The sequence below is a fragment of the Talpa europaea genome (genome assembly GCF_964194135.1).
Source record: "Talpa europaea genome assembly, chromosome: 8".
NCBI classification, from domain to species: Eukaryota; Metazoa; Chordata; class Mammalia; order Eulipotyphla; family Talpidae; genus Talpa; species Talpa europaea.
The window spans coordinates 79,247,871-79,269,352 of NC_140075.1; the positions used below are offsets into that span (position 1 = coordinate 79,247,871).

The following is a 21,482-nucleotide window of genomic DNA, read 5'->3' on the forward strand; positions in this document are numbered from 1 at the left end:
TAATCAGTAACATAGACTCATTAATTTGAGTTTCCCATTTCAGGAAAGATAAGAATGTGCCAAAATCATCTAGCTCCAGGCAAGAGCTATGTATATTGATAGGTAATTGTTAGCATCATTTGTTTTATACACACAGACAAAATGGGAAATTATAAAATCATTATTCTCTGTCTTAATAGAAATGGCTGTATACATTTATTATTTTTTTCAATATACAATTACAACACTATCTTAAATAAAAATGTAAATTCACTTTTTTGAGTTGTTATATTGTCTTCCCATAACCAGTTGAATCTATACATTAATGTCCAACAAATTTTCCTGAGATTGACTTTCATCAGGCTTTCTATTTCTCTGTACTTCTTAGCTCCCTTATGCCCACCTTTGCCACTGTTTGTTTGGGGTTCTACCAGTCTCCCTACCCTGCCATGAGAGAAGTATTCTTATATTTTCTACTCTTATACCTTGTTTCCTTCTATTTCTCATGCTTTTTCACCTTTTCCAGGTATTTTGGGAACTGAAAGAGAAAGGAAGATGAGAATTCCTAAAGATGTTCTCGGTTAGATTTTGAAGGAAGAATATGAGCTCTCTGGATGATTAAAGAGAATAGAATGTACTTATTCAATCTTACAATTTAAAAACATTCATTTAAATAAATATCTATTAAATAAATATTTATATTGCCAGGGCACCATGTTTTCCAAGCATAGAGTTCAGCAGAACAAAGGATAGAAACTGTGAAGAGTTCCCAGGTATGACATAGCTTGATTTAGGGAACTTCAAGTATGACTGGAATAGACTGTGGAGCTGCCCCAAGAGAATCTCCTTGGGGTTTGTACGCTATCAATTTTAGAGAAAAATCTTACTACCAAAACTATGGGTCAAAGGGACAGCATGGAAATCAGTTAGAAGAGTAGTTCATTAGTACTGTACAGTACTAGTAAGGCAGTAAGGTAGATTTAAATTAAGAATTATATCCTAAAACATATTTCAAAATCCTCAGGACTCACTTATTGATATGTATTGATTTCTACTGTGTGAATTCTCTCTATATCACTGATCAGTGTCTGCTTCCATTTACCACTGTCCTAGAAAGGTTTTCTCTTTGAACATGCAAACTCTGTAATTGTTTTATAGAGAAAATAGACACTATTAGGAAGCGAACCATCACACATCTCCTTGTTGCTTTTGCATCTAAAAATTTATCTAAAACCACATTCCTATTTAATTTATTTCTTTCCACCTCAGGGGAAGTGATATTAGTTCCTCTCTTCAAGGCTAGTTCTCCTTTTTTATTGTTGTTGTTGTTAAAGATTTATTTATTTATTTATACAAGAACCGGGTTACACGGCAGAGGCATGGGAGGGTGAGAGAATTCACCAGAGAGTGGGGAGCAGAACAGGCAGATGGACTGAAGACACTGCTGAGGGGAGCAGCGGGCAAGGTAGGATTGGCCACATCATGTGGGTTTCTCCCTGGCTGGCCAGGAATCGAAACAGCGCTGTAGAGGCTGTGGACTGCTTCAAAGGGCAGCACTCAACCTGCTGCACCACCAGGGAGGCCCTAGTTCTCCTATTAAAGCTCTATGTTCCTATCTTTACTTTTCTCTGATTTTTATATTTTCAACCTTACCCTTTCTGAAAATACCTTTCCTCTTAAAATAGGCCCACTTGTACCACTCTTCACCCTCAATATTCTTCAAAGTAAATTTCATTAACATAATCTTTTTCCTTGCTCCCATTTGTTTCAGAGTGAAATTGGTTTCTAGAGCCACACCTTTATTGAAACATGTTTATAAGTGTGTAAATTAATTTATAAATATCTTTTATGTTTTTTATATTGAATTTCGTGGTGTGAGATGATGCTTATATCTCACATTCTAGTAGAAAAATATGAAGTACATTTTTTACTGATTTTTAATTTTTAATACAGTTGAATCCAGTCACTTCGTAGAAGGCTCAATTTCTTTGCAAGAACATTAGGAATTCAATTAGTCAACAATTGAAATGCCTACTAGGAGCTACAGGATTGCTGAAATAATCTTATATTATTGCCAATAGCATGATATCATAACAGATATAAATCAATAGTTAGTTTAAGGATAACACATTGTAGGTTTCATTTATTTATTTTTTTCTTCAGTCAACTGTACCAGTGTGACAAACTCTTAAAGGGCCTTCCAGTGATTTCAACCTGCTAACATTAATGCTCTTATGCAATATCTTCCCCTTGATTATGGGTTAGAACTACCAACTCAGTTGCAACAAACAGAACAAGGCAGAACTTATGGGATATCACTGCAGAGATTTATGGTCTCTGCTGAAATGTATGCTTGGCAGAATAGGTTTTAAAAAGTACTGGGCAAGTACTTGTTCTCCCTTGTGGATTGTTGGCTTTGGAGGAAGGCTGCTGTCATCCCATGAGATAGTCTTGTAGACATGTCTGCATGGCAAGGAACTGAAAGAGGTCTTTGGCTAATAGTGAGCAAGAAATCAATATCTTTAATCTGATATCTGTGAGTGAGTGAGGTCTGCCAAAAACCAAGTGAGTAGACTTATAATTGTATTCTTCCCAAGTCAAGTCTTCAAATTAGACTGCAGTCCTGCTGATAGCTTGTCTGTGAACTCATGGGAGATATTGAACAATAGGCATTCAGATAATCCATACCCATATCCTGACACACAAGCCTGAGATGATAAATATTTGCATAAAATTTGGGGGATATTAGTTTCACAGCAGTTGATAAGTAATATATTTAACTTCATTTTCAATAAAAGTTTTCAATAAAAGTTCTTTTTCTAAGTAATGTGTAACTGATCATATCTTTTGTGTTATTAAAAAAATATTATTCTTCCGATTGATATATTGTCCATTAGGCTAAATTAAAACAGAATTGTGGTTACTAAAGAAGTAATAACTATAATTAGGCTGTTAGGAATTCAGGAGAAATCACTTTTGAATTTGGAGTTCCAAAAGAATGAATAAAAATGAGAATGTCATTTGCAAAACCAGTGACTATAAATGCCCCCCAGGTTTACAGATAAATGAGTGTCTTAGACTAATATTTACCAAGAGGGATAATTTCACTTACAGGCAATATCTCCCTAATGAGTCAGCTCGTGTATTCCTAATTGATTAGTCAATGTCTGGAACATATATTTTTGTCTAGACTTTAACAGTATGACTATGACCTGTCTAGAGGGACCCCAGTGGCAGACCTGATACCTGCAACCTTTAAACATCTGATGAAGAGAAATGGCACAGGGATCAAAGTGGCAAATAATTGAAAACATGGAAAAATGAAGAATTGCCTTATTTATGAAATGAGAATAAATTTTCAGAATATCAACTGTACATCAATTGATACTAAAGAGGGTAAGAATATCAAGTATGAAACAAAAAGTGTATTAAAATTATCTTGGGACTCAGAAAAACTATGAAGAAAGTTTGAGAGGAATCTCTAAGGAAACTAGTTTCAAATAAGGTAAATAAATTTTATAATCATTAGAGTAATTCAAAATATTGATCTTGGAATTACTTATTTTAAAACTCTAAGAATATGTATATTCCAAGGCAAACTGGAAGAGAAAATCCATGACATCAAAACAAGAAAAAGAAAATAAATATACATAGTACACTAAGGGAAGAATTATAAATAGACTAATCCTACCTGCCATAAAAAACATGGTTTGGAAGTTGTGTGGGGATTTAGTTATTTTCATAGTATAGTCCACAGGATATCCATGCCTAGTGTCCAAGCTTTTTCCTGGCTTTCCAGTGTTTTTACCCAGTCCTGTAAGGTTCATTTTCCTAAATCATCATCCTTGTTTGTACAAAATTATAATAACCATCCCGACTATTAAATTAGTCAACTTTCATGACACTCCAATAAGTCTCCCTGCAAAGTGTGAGTTTGACAGACTGTACAGCTTCCTGGATTGGCTTTACTAGTTATCAACTATGATACGAAGGCATATACATCAAAATTATCTAAATTCCAGTTTCCTCATATTATGAAACAGGATAAGGATTTCAATGAGTACAAATGTTTATGATGAAGATTTTAAGACAGATAACCCATAAAGTGTTCAGTGCAGTGTTTCAGTCCATGGTTTATACTCCACACACATTAACTCTTCCTTTTAATTGTTATCTGACACTCAAGTTAACTGAAGATTGTGGGTGTCTGATAGATTTCATAACTTTTATAGCATAAAGATTTAATTGCAAATTTATGAAATAGGAATTATTAGTCTCACTTTACAGATTCAGGAAACTAAGACTTAGTTCCTGATTTCACTTGAGGCACTTTTTTACTGTATAAGCTCTGTTCTTCCAGACTCGTCACCTACTGCTCAGCTGTGAAGAATATCAGTGATGCTGGTTGAGTTAGCCTCCCAGGACAACTAGTTACTTAACATTCACAGTTTTCTTCACCATAGGATATGGGCAGGGATTCTCATATTACAAACTTATTAAGAGGATTACTTCACTTACATAATGAAGTAGTTGGCATATATTTTTGCCCAATTTTATATTTTTATTATTAGCTGTATTAATTTGCATCAAGACATTTAAATTCATCTTAACTCCCCAGCTTTCATTTCCTCATTACTAGTGATTTTATTTTCCTTAGCTTTTCTCTGTCTATTGAAAACATAACCTCCTTTAATGCCAAGGAGAAATGTATTCTTTTATCCTGAAACTAAATATAGGTTTACTAAATATAGATTCACAATCCCTTGCCCAAGATCTATGGAACCAGATACGCTTCAGTATTCAGAACTTTGTCTTAGTTAGAAAGGGAATACTACAACAGTCACTAAAGGTTCCGGAAAAATATCCTCTGGGTACACAGTGATATTTCCACTGACAACAGTATGAATGTTCACACTTGGATAAAGACTATTGACTCATATCAGTGCAAGTTATAGATATACCCAAAAGGTATAGATCATACTAGCATGTGCTACCAAATAATCTTCATGCACATGAAGAACTGTAGACCTGTGTGACTTCCACACCACCCTCCAAAAAACAAAATTTGTTAGATGCTTTTTTAAGATTATGTGATATGTTATTAAAAACAATTGTATATTTACTTATCTTAACATCCATTAACATGCAAGGTTGAAAAGACAGGAAGGGTATCTTTATCTTTGTATGCTCTACATCAACTAAAGTGTTCTTAATGCTACTAGGTATGATGGACACATTTTGCAGATAATAAAAAATATCACATAGTATTCCAAATACATATATGGTACTCAAAGTACTTATCTTCACAATATACCTATACTCCTTTTTGTGAATGTGAATATACATTGAGTCATTATTCAAGCAAATATCTTTGGAAAGAAGCAGTCTAAATTATACCGCTATTAAGTTTGCAATCAGATCTCACACAGAATTTAACCATTTGATGATCTGCCAGCATTAGGTCTCTAGAGGAGGTAAATAGTAGTCCAAAATTTTAAATTTTAATCTAAACTTGGGAAATTAGGCCATGGTGGGGAAATGTTAACATACACTATAATTTGCAGGTGAGTCATTTAAATGTCAACGATGACATTCTTTAACTAAGATTTATTTCATGATGTACATTATGAGGTTTTTATCTCTTAGTTATAATTTACTTAGGAAGAAGCATAGTAATTTTTGCTGTCTCACCTATATGTTGTCCGTACATGTGATAAAAGAAACTGAAACAATATGCAGTGTTGGTGGGTCCATAAGGGTTTTTTGGAGCAATGCTGAAAACAGGGCTGAGAAGTCGAGCCTTTTCGCCTTCCAATCTGGGTCGAGATGTCTCAATATACATATAAAACCCTTTTAAAAGACAAAATAATTTTTTAATATATTAAGCAAAATGAAATTTGAAATCATCAAGTTATAATTTTCATGCAAATTAAAAATGATAGAATTTGCATGTGATTTATAAAATCTGCATATATACAATTATAGGAAGCAAAATAATCTACATAATTAAAAATAATATTGCTCAAAAATTATAAAGACCTCCCTGGTGGAGCAAGAAGTTAAGATGCAACCTATGAAGTTATCTGCAGCCTCTGCAGCACGAGTTCGATCCTCTGCCAGCCAGGGAACTACCCACATGGTGCAGCACACCCCTGCTGACTTGCCCACTGTTCCCCTCAGCAGTGTATTTCAGTACATCTGCCTGGTCCGCCCCCAACTTCCCCCATCTCTGGTGAATCCTCTCACCCCTCACACCTCTGGCATGTACCCCAGTTCTTGTATGCATCAATAAATCTTTAAAAAAATTATAAAGACGATACAAACTGGATTTTACACTTGAATTATCAAAAATTATCCAAATATCTCAACTACATGTCAGCTAGTTCTGAATGAAAATAAATTGCTACAAACTTGGAAGTATCTAAATCCTTAATATGGTATATAAAAAGTTAATATTTTATTACATAATCTTCAAACCTGTAGTGAAACACTATCATGTATTTCATTTTAATAGCATTTCTGAAAGTCCAAAGTTAGCATATGACTCCTATGAAGACAACATTTCAAACCTTCATACCTTCTTTGGAGCCACTACGATCAGCATTTGGTCCTGTGTTTGGAGTATATTTTGTATTTCTTGTTGCAGTACTTTGCTTTGTCCAGTCAAAATTATCTGTATCATCTTGGGTGAACAAACAAATGTTACCATCTTCAAATCCACAGTGAAATTCTCCTGTTAATAAATATTAAAGTTATCAATATTAATTAAATACAAGCTTCCCAATAGTCTTGTAAGAAAAAAATAGAATACTATATAACAATAATAATGCAGGTTTGCAATAATGCAAATACAAATGTCTTTCAGTTACTATGGAAATGTATATTTATTTTGAATGAGGAAAGGAAAAAAACATTGGCTTTGACAAATAATAGAAGCTTTCCCTTTGAATTTAAATAATAGGTTTTGTTTTGTTTTCAGATTAAAGATTTGCTGCACCTATTTGTATTTTTTTACAGTCTATATTCTGAGTATGAATGCTTACAGGGAATATATATATTTAGGGAACTCTAACTCAGTGCACTTTTAATAGTATTACATATAAAATATTAACTTGATACTTATATTATTTTAAAAAAGATTTATTTTACTTATTTATGCTTATAAGAACTGGGGTGTGGGGCAAAGGATTCACCAGAGGCAGAGTGGGAGCACAACAGGCAGACTGACTGAAATATACTGCTGAGGGCAGCAGCAGGGGAGACAGGAGAGGTCTGCTGTGCCATGTAGGTCAGCTTCCTGGCCAGGGACGGAACTTGTGCTGTAGTGGCTGATGACAGCTTGATAGCACTGAGACTTTAACCCTTGCACCACCAGAGAGGCTACAAGCAGGGTGCTTTTTTAAAAAAACAGATCAATAGTCCATTAATTGTATATATTGCATTTACTTTATTTATCATCCATCAATAGACATTTAGATTGGTTCCATATCTTGGCTGTTGTTAACAATGCTGCAATGAACTTGACATTGTAGATAGCTCTTTAAAACAGAGATAACTTTGGATAGATAACTTTGGGATTGCTGGATCATAGGGTAGTTTTATCTTTAATTTTTTGAGAAACTTCATATTGTTTTCTAAAATGACTATAATTATTGCCAACATTGTATTAAGGTTAATTGAAGAGACTACTTTTTCCCTCTGTGTGTTTTAGTCAAAAATCAGTTAACTAAATTCATGGATATATTTTTGGGTTACTTTGTTGCATTGCTATATAGGTTTTTATCCTAGTACTATACCCTTTGATTACTTTAGCTTTGTAATGTATTTTTAAATTATGAAGTGTGATGCCTCCAATTTTGTTCTTGTTCATCATCGGTTGTTTGGTATCTTTTATAGTTCCATATGAATATCAGAGGTGTACTTTTATAAAAATAAAAATGATATTTTGATAGCAATCACATAGAGACTGAAAGCAAAGCAAAATATCTCCAAAAAATAATTTTCAAAACTTCTGTTTTAAAAATTTTATAGATTTCAGACATAAATCAGACCAAATATACTTAAAAGAAATTAAACCTCCTTATAATAATAAAAAAATTCCAACTCCATGTTGAGATACTTGAGAGATTTCAGAAGTCACTTCAATACTATTTTCTTTTTTTTTTCCTTTCAGTTAACATTGGGATTGAGACCAGACTTCAGGTTTGGTCCAAGGGTATCATTCCTGAAGAAATAAGCAATGCTTGGAAGGACAAGGGAGTTCTGTTGACTGGAGCCTAGAAAATGAGTATGGTTCTTTGACAACTAATCATCTTCCCTTTCAGGAAAAATAATCAGTTAAAAGATTTTTAAAAAAACAAAGAAAGCTTTATTTAAATGCTTTTTTCACTTTTAAAATCATAATTTTTATGATTTTTAAGCTAACATTGGTTTACAACACTGTATATGAGTTGGAGGTATAGATTCATAACTCTTCAACTTCCTTTGAATCTAATGAAATACCAAACTATGATAAAATTTCATGGATTTACTCTATATAGATATTTTGGAGAAATAAATTTTCTTAACAACTGTATAAGTTGATAAAATGTAACAGAAAATTTAGGATTAGACTGATTTGTTGCCAATATATAGTTTCATATCACATTTATTAACAAATTGAATGTACTATATACATATATTTATCTACAGCAGTTTTCTATTAAGAAGATGCTTCAAATAAACAAAAATTAAAAATATCATAAAATTTAAGAAGAATATCTTAGATAAAAGTAATCTGAGGCAAAGAAAAATTAACTTTTCATAGCAAATATAAAACAATTTTATTGTCTTCCTACCTTTTTCCTTTTTGCTTATAAAAACACTATTTGCATGTATACGTTTCTATATTTCTAGTTCATCTCTTTAATTTTGCTTACCAAAGTTTGTTTCTTCATATTTTATCAAGAAATACCTAGCACCCTATTAAAAAAAAATTGAAAACAAACACAAAAATGACCTTCTTTTTCATGTTGGACTTGTTCCTCTTATTGAATAATTTTGACTAGTTTATTAGAATCTGAATCTAAAATGAATAACTTTGCTTGACAAAATTATTTATTATATGTTTTTTGATTTGAAATCTATATCAAGGTAAAATAAATCAATTAATAAAAAATATTCTTGTGACCATCAGTAACATAAAACTCTTTAACTTGGAAAAATCGTTGTGTCATAGTTACTAACATGTCTTTAAGCAACTCTCATCTTCTACCATATTGAATATTCATTAAAAAATTAAAAAGTACAGAGTCAATGGAATTCTTTAGTGTAGAGTTATGCTAGAAATTATGTTAACAATAGACAATCCAATACATTGATTACTTGCAAAATGTCTGCTGAAGAATTTGGTAACTATGACCTAAAGGATCCAAGTTTTTAAAAAGCATTCCAATTCTAATTAACTTTTTCATCTTTGGACTATACTTTCGGCTTCTGTAACATTTGAACATCATACTCCAGGCACACTGAATTGTACTTAGTTATTACTTGAACAGAAGTTCATTTCAATAATGGGCATAGCTCTCCTCAACTTCATCATATCTAAGGGACCTCTACTAAATTTATAGCATCTGGCTCAAATACCATCACTTCTGTATAGTTTTCTCATTTGCCATAAAATCAATGGTACTTATTATAGTGTATTAAAACAAGATGTTAGCAAACACTGCCTCTACTATATATTTATATACACATTTTGTTCAATAAAGAACTGTAAAATTTTTTTCTTTGAAGTGTTTGTCAACTTTTTCCTGTATCTAGGCTTTATTATTTTTTTTTCAATTCTATTCCTTTTCTTTTTCCTTTTTATTTTTGAGGTAACATCGGTTTACAATATTATGACTTAGAGGATAGGATCTCTCCCTTAAAATGTTTTAATCTTCCCAGGACAACTCTTTTTAAACATCTACAGGAAGTTCAGTCAGAAAATATTTTCTAAAGAATTGCAATCAATATAGTAATTAACGGCTATAGAGCCCTGGGTAGAAGTCACAAAGAACTTAACTTATGTAATTAACTCATAATGAAATTGTCATGTACTTGTTCTTTTACAAATAATCATTGAATACCTGATAAATAGTGATACCATGCTAGACATAAAGGTAATGTCTATAGGGAGAAAGCAGAAACAGGTTTAGCTCTTCAGTATTTTAAAATCTACAGAAGGATATGAGAAAATCAAAAATAGTTTACTACATGGATGAAGATAAATTGTTATGGGAGATAAAAAGAGGAATTACTTAGTGGAAGAGGCAGCATTTGTTTTGAACCTTATTAGAAAAGTGAAGCTCAAAGGATAATTGTGATGAATAAATGCATCTCCATCATGACCTATACAAATATTCAATACTATAATTCAGATATACAGAACTGGAATAAGGAAGGCTATTTGGTAGGAAATAGAGCAAGAGCAGAGTTTATGTATTTTGGTCATTGTTAGCTATATAACCATTGTATATATTGGATATATAGGAGTAAGAGTGCAAAGCTCTACATTGTTTTGCTGGGCAAGAACAATATATTCCTAGGCTCTAAATAGGAGACAAAATCAATGCTTACTTTCAATATGAAATATTATTAAGGTAATGGCAATAATTTTATCTTCTGCATATAAGACTTGGTTATTGACTAGTAATCCATGAAAAACTATGATTAAATGATCTGTATACAACATCCTAAGTAACTATAGCCTTTAGAAGCGGATATAGAAATCAAAGAATGAAAATTAAAGAAACAAATAATAGTAATAAAAATGCCATGCAATGCCCCCAAAGAGAAAAAAACAATGACATAGTTACACAAACAAGAAGTGTGGAAATGTCTCCATATTTAGGAAAACATAATAATATTAAATAATGTCTTTATGCACATGTCCTTTAAATTTTTAAATTTATATGTATTGCCAGTTTTAATTTTTATAAGCTGTTTCATTTTTAGCCAAATTAAAACAGTTGCTAGATAATCTTTGTTAACACATTTTCCATTTTTCTTAATTGTGAAATTTAGTGCTATTTTAAAGTGGAAAATATACTTACTCAAATGAGGATTAACAGGAGCTACAAGAAAAACAAAACATAATATTAGCATGACTTGAATGTCTTTTATACATAAAAGTCTAATCAGTGTCTCATAGGTCCTTACCAAAACTTAATGATCTTCCCCACTGTAGCCATGGAGAATTATATCTGCAATTCAATTTGTTCTAGAGGATTGAATAGGAACTACTTTGGAGGTCAGCAATGACGTTCTTAAAGTATCCCAAAGGTCAATGCTAAACAGCATTTGGGATGTTCATTTTTCAAGGAATGGTGTTGCTGATCTTTTATACCTTACCTGGTGCTAAACAAAACCCAGAAATCAAAACTGAGGCTGAGAATAGGACAAACTATAATCTAGTTATTTTAACAATGAAACTAATTAACGAGCAGAGATTGCAGTTGAGGATTGTTTTTTCCACCTTTATTCTGTTATCCACTTTTGGTAAAAAAATAACATGGTATATATAAAAATAATCCTCATTATATGCCATTGCATATGTCCTAAAACAGGCAGCTAGTTCAATGCTACTTAATCACACACACACACTCACACACACTCACACTCACATACACACAAACACCTATGCACACGCTTTTTAAATAATTAACACATTTGCGATTTTGTGAACCTGAAAAAACAAATTGTGTTTGTAATATATCTTTTCCTACAATATTTTTAGCCACCAAATTCACTATAAAATACCACAATTAACCTTGTGAAAATTTGCCATTCTTAATTTTAAATATTGCCATAAATCCTTATTTCTTACTTTTTGTTTTCTTTTTTAAGATTTATTTTATTTACTTATGTATACAAGAACTGGGGAGTAGGCCAGAGGTGCAAGGGGTGAAATGATTCCACCTGTTCTGGAGAGCAGAACAGGCAGGACTACTGAAACACACTGCTGAGGGGAGCAGCGGGGAGACAGGAGAGGTCTACTGCACCATATGTGGGTTAACTGCTTGGCCAGGGATTGAACTCATGCTGCAGTGGCTGGTGGTAGCTTGACAGCACGAGACTTTAACCCATGTGACCCTGGGCGATCCCATTTTTCTTCATTTTTCAACTGAACTTGTAAATTCTTATGAATGCTTATTTACTATTAATATGTACTTTGCTTAAATATATATTTTATAAAAATAATTTCAACAATAATATTTAAGATTTTAATGAGCATGCTACAGAATGTACAGGTAAACTTGAAACTAAACATACCTATTTTCTGGGTTTATTTTTAATTTTAGTTTATTGCGTTCGTTATCAAAAATAAGTTTACAAAGACTTTTTTCTGTGCCCTCTAAGAAAAATCATAATAATCTCTGAACTTAACAAAGAAGTAAAAATCCTCTGTCATGGAAAGATTATCCCTAGTTCTAGTCAGAATTTGTTCTTTTGTTCTTTCATAGTTATTGAACTGTGATGGACAGTGAAACCTTCTGGATCCTAATAGAGTTGTCATTTATTTATTTATTACATTTTTAAAGAACAGGTTTATTAGAAAAAGGAGAAAGAAAAAGAGGTGCCTGCATAGTCACAGGTGGGCTGGAGAGTTGCCATTTTCATCTTTTAAAGGACAAATAATAATGTATTGTTTATAAAGTTTCTCCATTTCATATAGTCTATAGTTTTATAGCTTAGGGGCAGGAAGCATAAATATCAGTTAGGAGGAGATAATAATTTGTATTTTATAAAATATATAAAGATAAACTTTAGAAAATATGCTGGGATGATATTTTCTTGTCTACCCAATGAAATCATGCTTACAAAATAGCAACCATTCTACACTAATACTTATAAAACTGACATTAAAAGGTATATTTTTAAAGGGACCACATTCAATACAAGATGTGCAATGATTCTAATGTCTATCAATAACAACTTTAAGGAATCACATTCAGGAGAAAAATATACAGTGATTTTAATGTTTTGATATCCCTGATGATCTATGAATATTATACTCTATATTATATACATTAATTTTTATTGAAAATTGAATATATCATGTCCAATATGAGAAGAGTGAATAGGAGGAAATAAATACCAAACAATGCTCTAAAGAGTTTTTAATAGTTTTACTTTCTTTTTTACTTTGACAGTATTCATTGATTCCCTCTTAAGTAAGAAGATGTTTTTAATACTAAACATAATGGAAAACATCAACTGCAAAAATCACATTGTATTATCTTTTAACTCAAGGCCTGGTAAAGAATGATAAAAATAATAATATTCCACTGAAGCAATGAAACAAATATAAAATATTTTCCATGATTCATTCAACCTTGAAAAATAAACTGACAATTCCAAAGCTAGTCATTGAATATTATAATTTCAATTGAAAAATGCACATAAATTTCAACTGTTAATTATATATTAAATATCACATGTAATTACCATATTTTCTACTTTTCAGATAAAGTTTCTCATCAATTTTTAATTGTTTCATGACTTTATAATAGTTTTCATTTTTATTCAAGTAAAACATTTAACTATTAATACAGGCAAACCATCATTAGCAAACACAAAAACACAACACATTTAAATATTTTTACTACTAACAATTAAAAAAATAAAAAATGAGCCAAGATGTTATTCAATAGTTAAATAAACAAACTGTGATATGTCTATACAATGGGATATTTTCAACAATAAAGAGAAATAGCTACAAAAAACTATAAAATAGCTACAAAATAGCTACAAACTACAAAAAGACATAGAAAATCCTTAAGTGCATGATACTAAGTGAACTATGACGGTTTGAAAAGATGACATGTGTATGCTTCTAACTATATCACATTCTAGAAAAGGCAAATCTACAGACTGTAAAATAAATCAGTGGTAGTTAAGCCTGGAGAAAGGAAAGAGGGCTAAAAAGGTGGAAAGCAGATTTTTAGGGCAGTGAGACTGCTCTGTATGATGCTATAATGAGTATAAATAATATTATGTACTCATCAAAATCCATATCACTGTGAAACACAGTAAATTGTAAACTATTTACTTTAGTAATAATATTCCAATACACACTAACATAAGATATAAGATATTAAACTGTGTTGGGGGAAGAGAGGTTACATGTGAGTTCTCTGTACTTTCTGATCAATTTTGTAAACATAAAACTAGTTTAAAAAATAAAGTCAACTAATTTGAAATAAATTTTAATGATTTTGATGGCATTTGCTAACTTCTTGATGTAAATTTTAAAGCCATCAAGAATTTGAAAAAATAAAATGCAGAAATATTACATTATTGCCACATGATAGAAAATAAAGGGGTGTTACTGACATTCTTACATATGTTTAATGTTCACTAAAGTATTATTTATATCTTTACATTTATAATCAAATATTACAACTTATGATGAATAAGTTTTGGGGGGGGTTTGGTCATTTGAATGATGACTCAAAGTAAACATGCAAAACTTTGGTTTATGTCAAAATTTAGTAGATGGTTGTAATCTACATATTCTAGATAGCTTGATATAAAAAAATACTTTTAAATAACAAGTGACTTACCACTGTATTTGATGACTCGAATTGTTGAATCTCCTTCACCAAATTTGGTCAGAGGAGTTAGTCGGACTTCATAAGCCTCTGGTTTGATTAGCTCAGTCAAGTTATATGTAATTAATTCTCCCTTTTGAATATTTCCATTTATTTTAATCTCCTGTTCCCACCAACGCTGCTGTCCAGCCTGAAATCAAAAGATTGTATGACAATGGTCTACTATTTTATTTAGTTACCTATTATATTTTAACAAAATTAGAAACAAATAATTCTGAAATTTTGTGAAATGAGAGAGTAAATTATATGAACATATTTTTATTGAAGTTCAAGTTTCTATAATGAACAACAAATTTCAAAGATGCTCCCATGCAGATGTTTGCAGATAATTACCAGATTATCATAGAATAGTGGGACCAAGTAAACAGATATAGTAAGTCTTCCAATATTAAGAGTGAAAGTGCTAAAACAGTTACTGATCTGGAAGATAGGAGAGATGTAAATGTAAACATTTTTTACATATTTGTGGCATAAAGAATTTTGACTGCCTACAACTTCTATATTATATTATTATATTATGTTATATTAATAAGCATATTTACTGCACTCATAACATTGCCAGGATGTAGGATATATATGAAGCAAGAAGACAAAATTCCTAACGCCTTGGTTATATCAGAGTGACAAAAAAACAGTAAAATAAGAATGTAATATTAAAGTATTTCAAGTATTCATATGTGCAATAAAGACAAAGTTCAAATGACAAAGGGGTTAAGAGCTAAGTTGGAAGCTTGGTGAGAGGAAGTTAGTAGGTAATCAGAAGAGATCTCTGTAAGAAAAGTAGATACTGCTGTGAAGTTAAAGTAAGATGAGGGCAAGCAAGTATAACCCAGAGACACACTACAGGGGGGAGGGGGGGAGTAGGATCAAAAAAGGGGGGTGGGAATTGTATGGGGACTATAACCAAGATGAAAATGCATCCATTGTGCAAAAATGAAAAATGATGTAAAAATATATAAAATTAAAAAAATTTAAAAATTAAAAAAAAGATGAGGGCATGGAATTTACCATTGAATTTGGAAAGATGGAAAAGATGGTGACTTTGAAAGAGGTGGCATGAGTGCAACAGTGAAGATGAAAACATGTTTGGAAACAAATGAGTCTGAGTTTCAACTACTTCCCACAGTGTGAAAAGATGGGTTTCTGTCTTTTACATTGAGTGGAATAATGCTCAGCTTCTCTTACAAGTGAGTTACACAAAATGTTCTGGAAACAAGTAATTCCAACCTTAAATAAAATTTTCCAGAGATTTTGAAAAGAAGAAAAGCTAGCTCCCCATCTACTTTTATTTAACTCAAACCAAAAGCTCTAAGGAAGGCACAAGAAAGGAAAGTTACAGATAGAGAAACCAAATCCATCAAGTATTAACAATAATAAAGGTCATATTAAATCCTGTTTGGTTTATCATTCAAGAATGTAAGAACTATTTAAGTTTATGAACACATGTTTATTATATACATTATTTTAATAATATAATTGGTTAGTAAAGAAAGAAAAATAAATTTCTGTTAGATAGAGAAACATTTGACAATCATGGCCTCCTATTTATCCTTAATCTGGGGAACAGAAACAAATGTGAATATTCTGATAAGACCGAAAAAAGTCATATAGCACAGCGTATTAACAATGCTTACACATCAGATTTCCTTTTGCATCACAAATGAGACAAAAAATCTTCCATACTAGCCATAAAAATCTACTTTAGTAACAATAAATTGTATAATTGGAAAATTAAATATAGAATCATTTACATTAAAAACTAATTCTGTATATAGATGTGTGTTTCTATGGATATATATTGCTGGATGCAAGGAAAACACCAAAAATATATTTCAATTATAATTTATAGTAATTTATAATAGAAAACAAATCTACAAATTACCTATTGACAAATCTAATGTATTACATATGTAAGTTTAATGGAGAAAAAGTATAACAAAAGATATTGAAGTAATTCTGATGTAAATATAGGGCTCTGGCTTGCTCATGAATGGGAAGACGAAATATTAATAGATCTCATTTTTCCCTAAATGTACAAATTAAATGAAATTTCATATGAAAATCTTGAAATATATTTTGTAGAAATTCACACTGATTTTCAAATGCAAATAGAGTATCAAAGAGCTAAATACAGTGAAAAAAAATTGAAGTGCAAGAACAAAGTATGTAGAATTGCCTAAAAGTATGAAGAGATAATAAAAATTTCTCCCTTGTCTTTTTTTTTCTCCCACCTCTTTCTAGTCTGTCATTGAACCTTTCCATTGGAAGTTTTAATTTGGGTTAGTCTTTTTTTTTCACCTCCGGAATTTCTACTTATTTTAAAGTCAATTGGTCCAATGGTTAGCTTCCTCAAATTGACAAAACAGACAACTCTAAGATCATAATTAATTGCAAGAAACATGAAAGTTTTTCATTAAAGTCAGGACAAGTCAAGACTCTTCGCCTATCACTATTTTTCAACACGGTACTGGAAATCTTAGCTAATACTCTAAGACAAGTTAATACCCCAAGGAAATAAAGGGAAGACACATTGGAAAGAGAGAAAGCAAACCCTCTATTCCCACATGACATGATCATTTCTGCAGAAAATCCAAAGTAACCAACCAAATCAAAACAAAAATAACAACAACAAAACTTCCTGGAACTAGTAAGTAATTACAGCAAATTTGCAGCACATAAGAGTAATATAAAGTGAAATATGTCACTTTCCTCTAGATCAGCAATGGACAAGTGGAATTTGAAATTCAATACACAGTAGCATTTATAATAGCACCCCAAAATTGGAATTGATAAAAATCTAAAAAAAATGTACAATATCTATATGAGGAAAGCTACAGAACTTTGATGAAAGAAGTCAAAGAAGATGTAAATAAGATACTTCATGTTCATAGACAGGAAGGCTCAATATTGTCAAGGTGTTATTTCTTTGCAGTTTTCTCTTTGTATTTGCTGCAACACCAATCAAAATCCCAGAAAGTTATATAGTGATATTGACAAAGTGATTATTGTAAGGTCTGTTCAATATTACTATAAACCCAAAACTACTTCAAAAGAGAAGTATAAGAAAATCTGTTGTGGGCCTCTCTGGTGGCTCAAGGGGTTAAGATGCAACCTATGAAGCTGTATGCAGCCACTGCAGCATGAGTTCGATCCCCGCCAGGGAGCTACCCACATCTCACAGCAGACCTCTCCTGTCTCACCTGCTGCTCCCCTCAGCAGTGTACTTCAGTCAATCTGCCTGTTCTGTTCCCTACCCTGTCTCTGGTGAATCCTCTCAACCCCTGCACCTCTAGCCTGTACCCCAGTTCTTGTATACAGAAATAAATAAATCTTTAAAAAATATTTAAAAATAAAATATTTATTGATGCACTCAATATACATTTACTGAATGCCAGGTTACTAGCACTCTGAGAATGAAGAGTTTTCAAGGATTTACCATTTAGTGGGATGATTCAGACAATTAAATTGGTATCTATTGTGTCTTTTTTATTATAGCCTTTCCTTTGTGTATATTTTCAATTTCTTTTTACTCTTATAAGTAATTACAATTGTCTTATGTGTCTGATAATTTTTATTTTGCAAGTCTATGGTTTTCTTTTCATGATACTTTTTTCCTTACATTTACTTGGTTATTTTCAACTGTGTATTACTGATCATGTGGCTAAAATTACTTTTACTAAGGGTTCCTTGGAGCTTAGGACAAAGATATACTCTTTTACAGATGTAACTTTGTTTCTGATATTTTAGTAAGGACATCAACATTACGTTCATCTTTCACTTTGATTATGAAACCCTTTGATATCACAGGTTAAAGTGGAGATGAATCCTTGCTTTGAACAGGCCTTGGGTTTTCATCTTGTTTGGCTTACTACTGCCAAGCTAAGATTCAAAGTTCAAGTTTATCTGTTTGGTGAATAGCTGAAAGAAAAACAATGTGTGCGGGTTATTTAATATTACTTTGAATTTCCATTTTCCTTTAGATTTTTACCAAATAATTACATAAATACACACACATAAAATCTATATAATTATATACACATACTGTATATGTAATTAAATCCAATCATATAGTTTATATATTCATTTGATTTCTGAACATAGGTTAGCCCTATGTTCCACCTTGCCTGCTAGATCTGAAGATGAAAAAAAAATTGAGATGAAAATTTTAAATATGTGCTACTAGCACAGTACAAAACAAATAACAAATCAAATGGAATAGAAATTATATATATTCTCCCATTGTTACCATGGGAGACAGGAAAAGATACGTTAAATTAGTTATATATATAAAGAAACATGAATTTGATCGTTTTTCTCACATCTTACTTAGAAGAGTCAGTCTCAGCAAGATCAAATACTTAAAAGGAAAGATTTAAATCATTCGGAAAAAATGTGAAAGAATGCTGATGGCCTCATTTAAGTATTATTTTCTTAAACAGAAGAGAAAAACATAATTAGGTAAGATAGTGATTTATAAATTTGCCAATCTTAAATTTGAAATTAATGTTAAAATTTAAATGTTAGTATAAACATTTATTTTCATCAGTGGTCCTTTTTAAACAGGGAAAATAATGGCAGAAGTGAGAAAGTTATTAGAACACATCTATTCTATGTGCAAATGAAGAAGATATTAGAACCACTAGCTAGAATATGCTATTTTTTTATTAAGATAAAATTAATTTACAAGACTGCACATGATTCAGAAATATAGGATTCCATATCTTTAAACCCCTGTAATAAAATAAGAAAGAGAATTCAACATCAAAATAAACCTAGATTTCATAGATGAGGAAAAATAAATTAATAATTGAAGAAGAGGCTTATTTTCAGCATATATCAAGCAAATGGAAATTAAAACCATGAAACTTTTCCCCACCATCATGTAAGCAAAATAAGGAAAGTTTTTATACATGTCAAACAGTGTGGGTTTAAATGGATAAGGTTCTATTTACATACCAGCTAACAAATGTGCCCATTGCAGCACTAGTTACAATAGGTAACCTTTGAAACAACCCAAATGCCCAAAAATAGATGACTGGATCAAGAAGATACGGTGTATATACACATGGAATATTACTCAGCAATCAAAAAAGATAAACTCACGCCACTTGCAGCAACATGGTTGGAGCTGGAAGGGATCATGCTTAATGAAATAAGCCAGAAAGAAAAAGAAAAATACCAGATGGTCTCACTCATAGCAGGGATTTAGAAAACCTAAATAAGGGATCAGGAAAAAGACTAATTATAAAAAGTAAAAATCAAAATCAAGAGGCAACTATAAACCAGAGACACACTACACAGTGGGAGAAGGGAGTAGGATCAAAACAAGGGTGGTGTGAATTTTATGGGGACTATAACCAAGATGAAAATGCATACATTGTTCAAAAATGAAAAATGATGTAAAATATATATATATAAAAAAATGTACCTGCAATGATACAAGAAGATTGGAGACTACGGGGTCAAAGTAAAGGACACAGCAGATAACATATGCTATGAGTTTGCATTGGTTCTCCTCTCCTAAGTCCCACAGAGGTGATCAGAAATGCTCAGGATTTTGCACATGCCTTGGCTTTGTATCACATCGGAGAGACCCTGAGCTTAAGAAGTCTCAATTGTTTTATAACTCACAGTAGCCAAAGCTATTCAATCACTGCCTAAGAGGGAGACAATATTTATTATACTGGACATTAAACAAATCTTCCCTCTGCTCCAGAAGGAGACACTAGCTCTATATACTAAAGATGTTTGCCATGCAAATGGCCTTGGAAAGATAGGCTGGAATAAAAACACAGTGCCTCTGCACATATGATATGCTAAAAAGCAAGAGATCAGAGAACTGTCTTCTAAAAACATAGCTTGATGAGTATGTAAAGTGCTGTTAAGTATGGAGTAATTTCATAATAAAAATAATATAATGACGAGCACAGATAAACTGTTTACAATGAGAACAGATAAACTCTTATACAGGAATACTCATGGCATAGAAAATACAGAAAATTATATATATATATATATATATATCCATAAGAGACTGAATAATCAAATTGTATACTTTTCATAAAATGGAACACAAAATATAGCATGAAAAAATGAACCTGAGTTACAAACATCATCCTGGATAAATTTCACAAAAGCAATATTTACCTAAAATTAATTTTGAAGTATACATAACATTTAAATTCAAAACATACATTATGAAGAGAGGTATATAGATATGAATTAGAGTATAAAGAAATGCAGAACATCATAAACATAGAGTTCAAGATTCAGGTCTCACGGGTAAGGAGAGAGTGAGGAGATCAAGTGGTGATGGGTAAACACCTATTTGGTGACTTTTATTTAGTCAATATAGAAACTGCAATTACATTGCTTATCTACATGCTTGCAATATTTATTGTTTTTCTGAGAATTGTATGCATTAAATAAACAATTGTGAATTTTCTTAAAACTCTCCCTTGAATACTAAGTTAGAGCTCTCTAAATTCTTCTTATACTTACATCTATGGCTACTCCTTTTCATTCTCTTGCTAAGCTGCTTCTTTTTCTTGAGTTCTAAATGGTGATCTCCAGGGTTTTACAATTGGTGGTATGATATTTTCTAGCACAGAGTCTTATATTTAGTAATGCATGAGAGAGACTGAACAAGCTTATTGAAAAATTAATTCCATGTCTTAACCATCAGTAATTCTATTTCGAGGTGGTGAGATATAATTTTTCAATAAGATTAGAGAAATAATTTTTAAAAAGAATTTATTCCCCTACAAGAAATATTTGGATGCAGATCATCCAGGGGTCACATTTGGTGAAGTCAAATGCAGTGAAATTTGGTTGTCAGTGTTACTAGTGGCTTTTTATCATACATGT

General features: G+C 31.5%; 1 protein-coding gene across 2 annotated transcripts in view; it reads right to left on the bottom strand.

Annotated features, from left to right (window-relative positions):
• Nucleotides 1-21,482, bottom strand: part of MDGA2 (MAM domain containing glycosylphosphatidylinositol anchor 2) — a gene marked incomplete at both ends in the record, with an annotated part of 688,627 nt that overhangs the window by 19,675 nt on the left and 647,470 nt on the right. Inside the window, 4 exons of one of the 2 annotated variants that reach the window (XM_084239552.1) lie at nucleotides 5,671-5,829; nucleotides 6,557-6,712; nucleotides 11,055-11,075; nucleotides 14,568-14,745. In XM_084239552.1, coding sequence (XP_084095678.1) covers nucleotides 5,671-5,829; nucleotides 6,557-6,712; nucleotides 11,055-11,075; nucleotides 14,568-14,745 — 514 coding nt within the window. The remainder of the gene's footprint in view (nucleotides 1-5,670; nucleotides 5,830-6,556; nucleotides 6,713-11,054; nucleotides 11,076-14,567; nucleotides 14,746-21,482) is intronic. The other variant, XM_084239553.1, reaches the window with a different exon arrangement.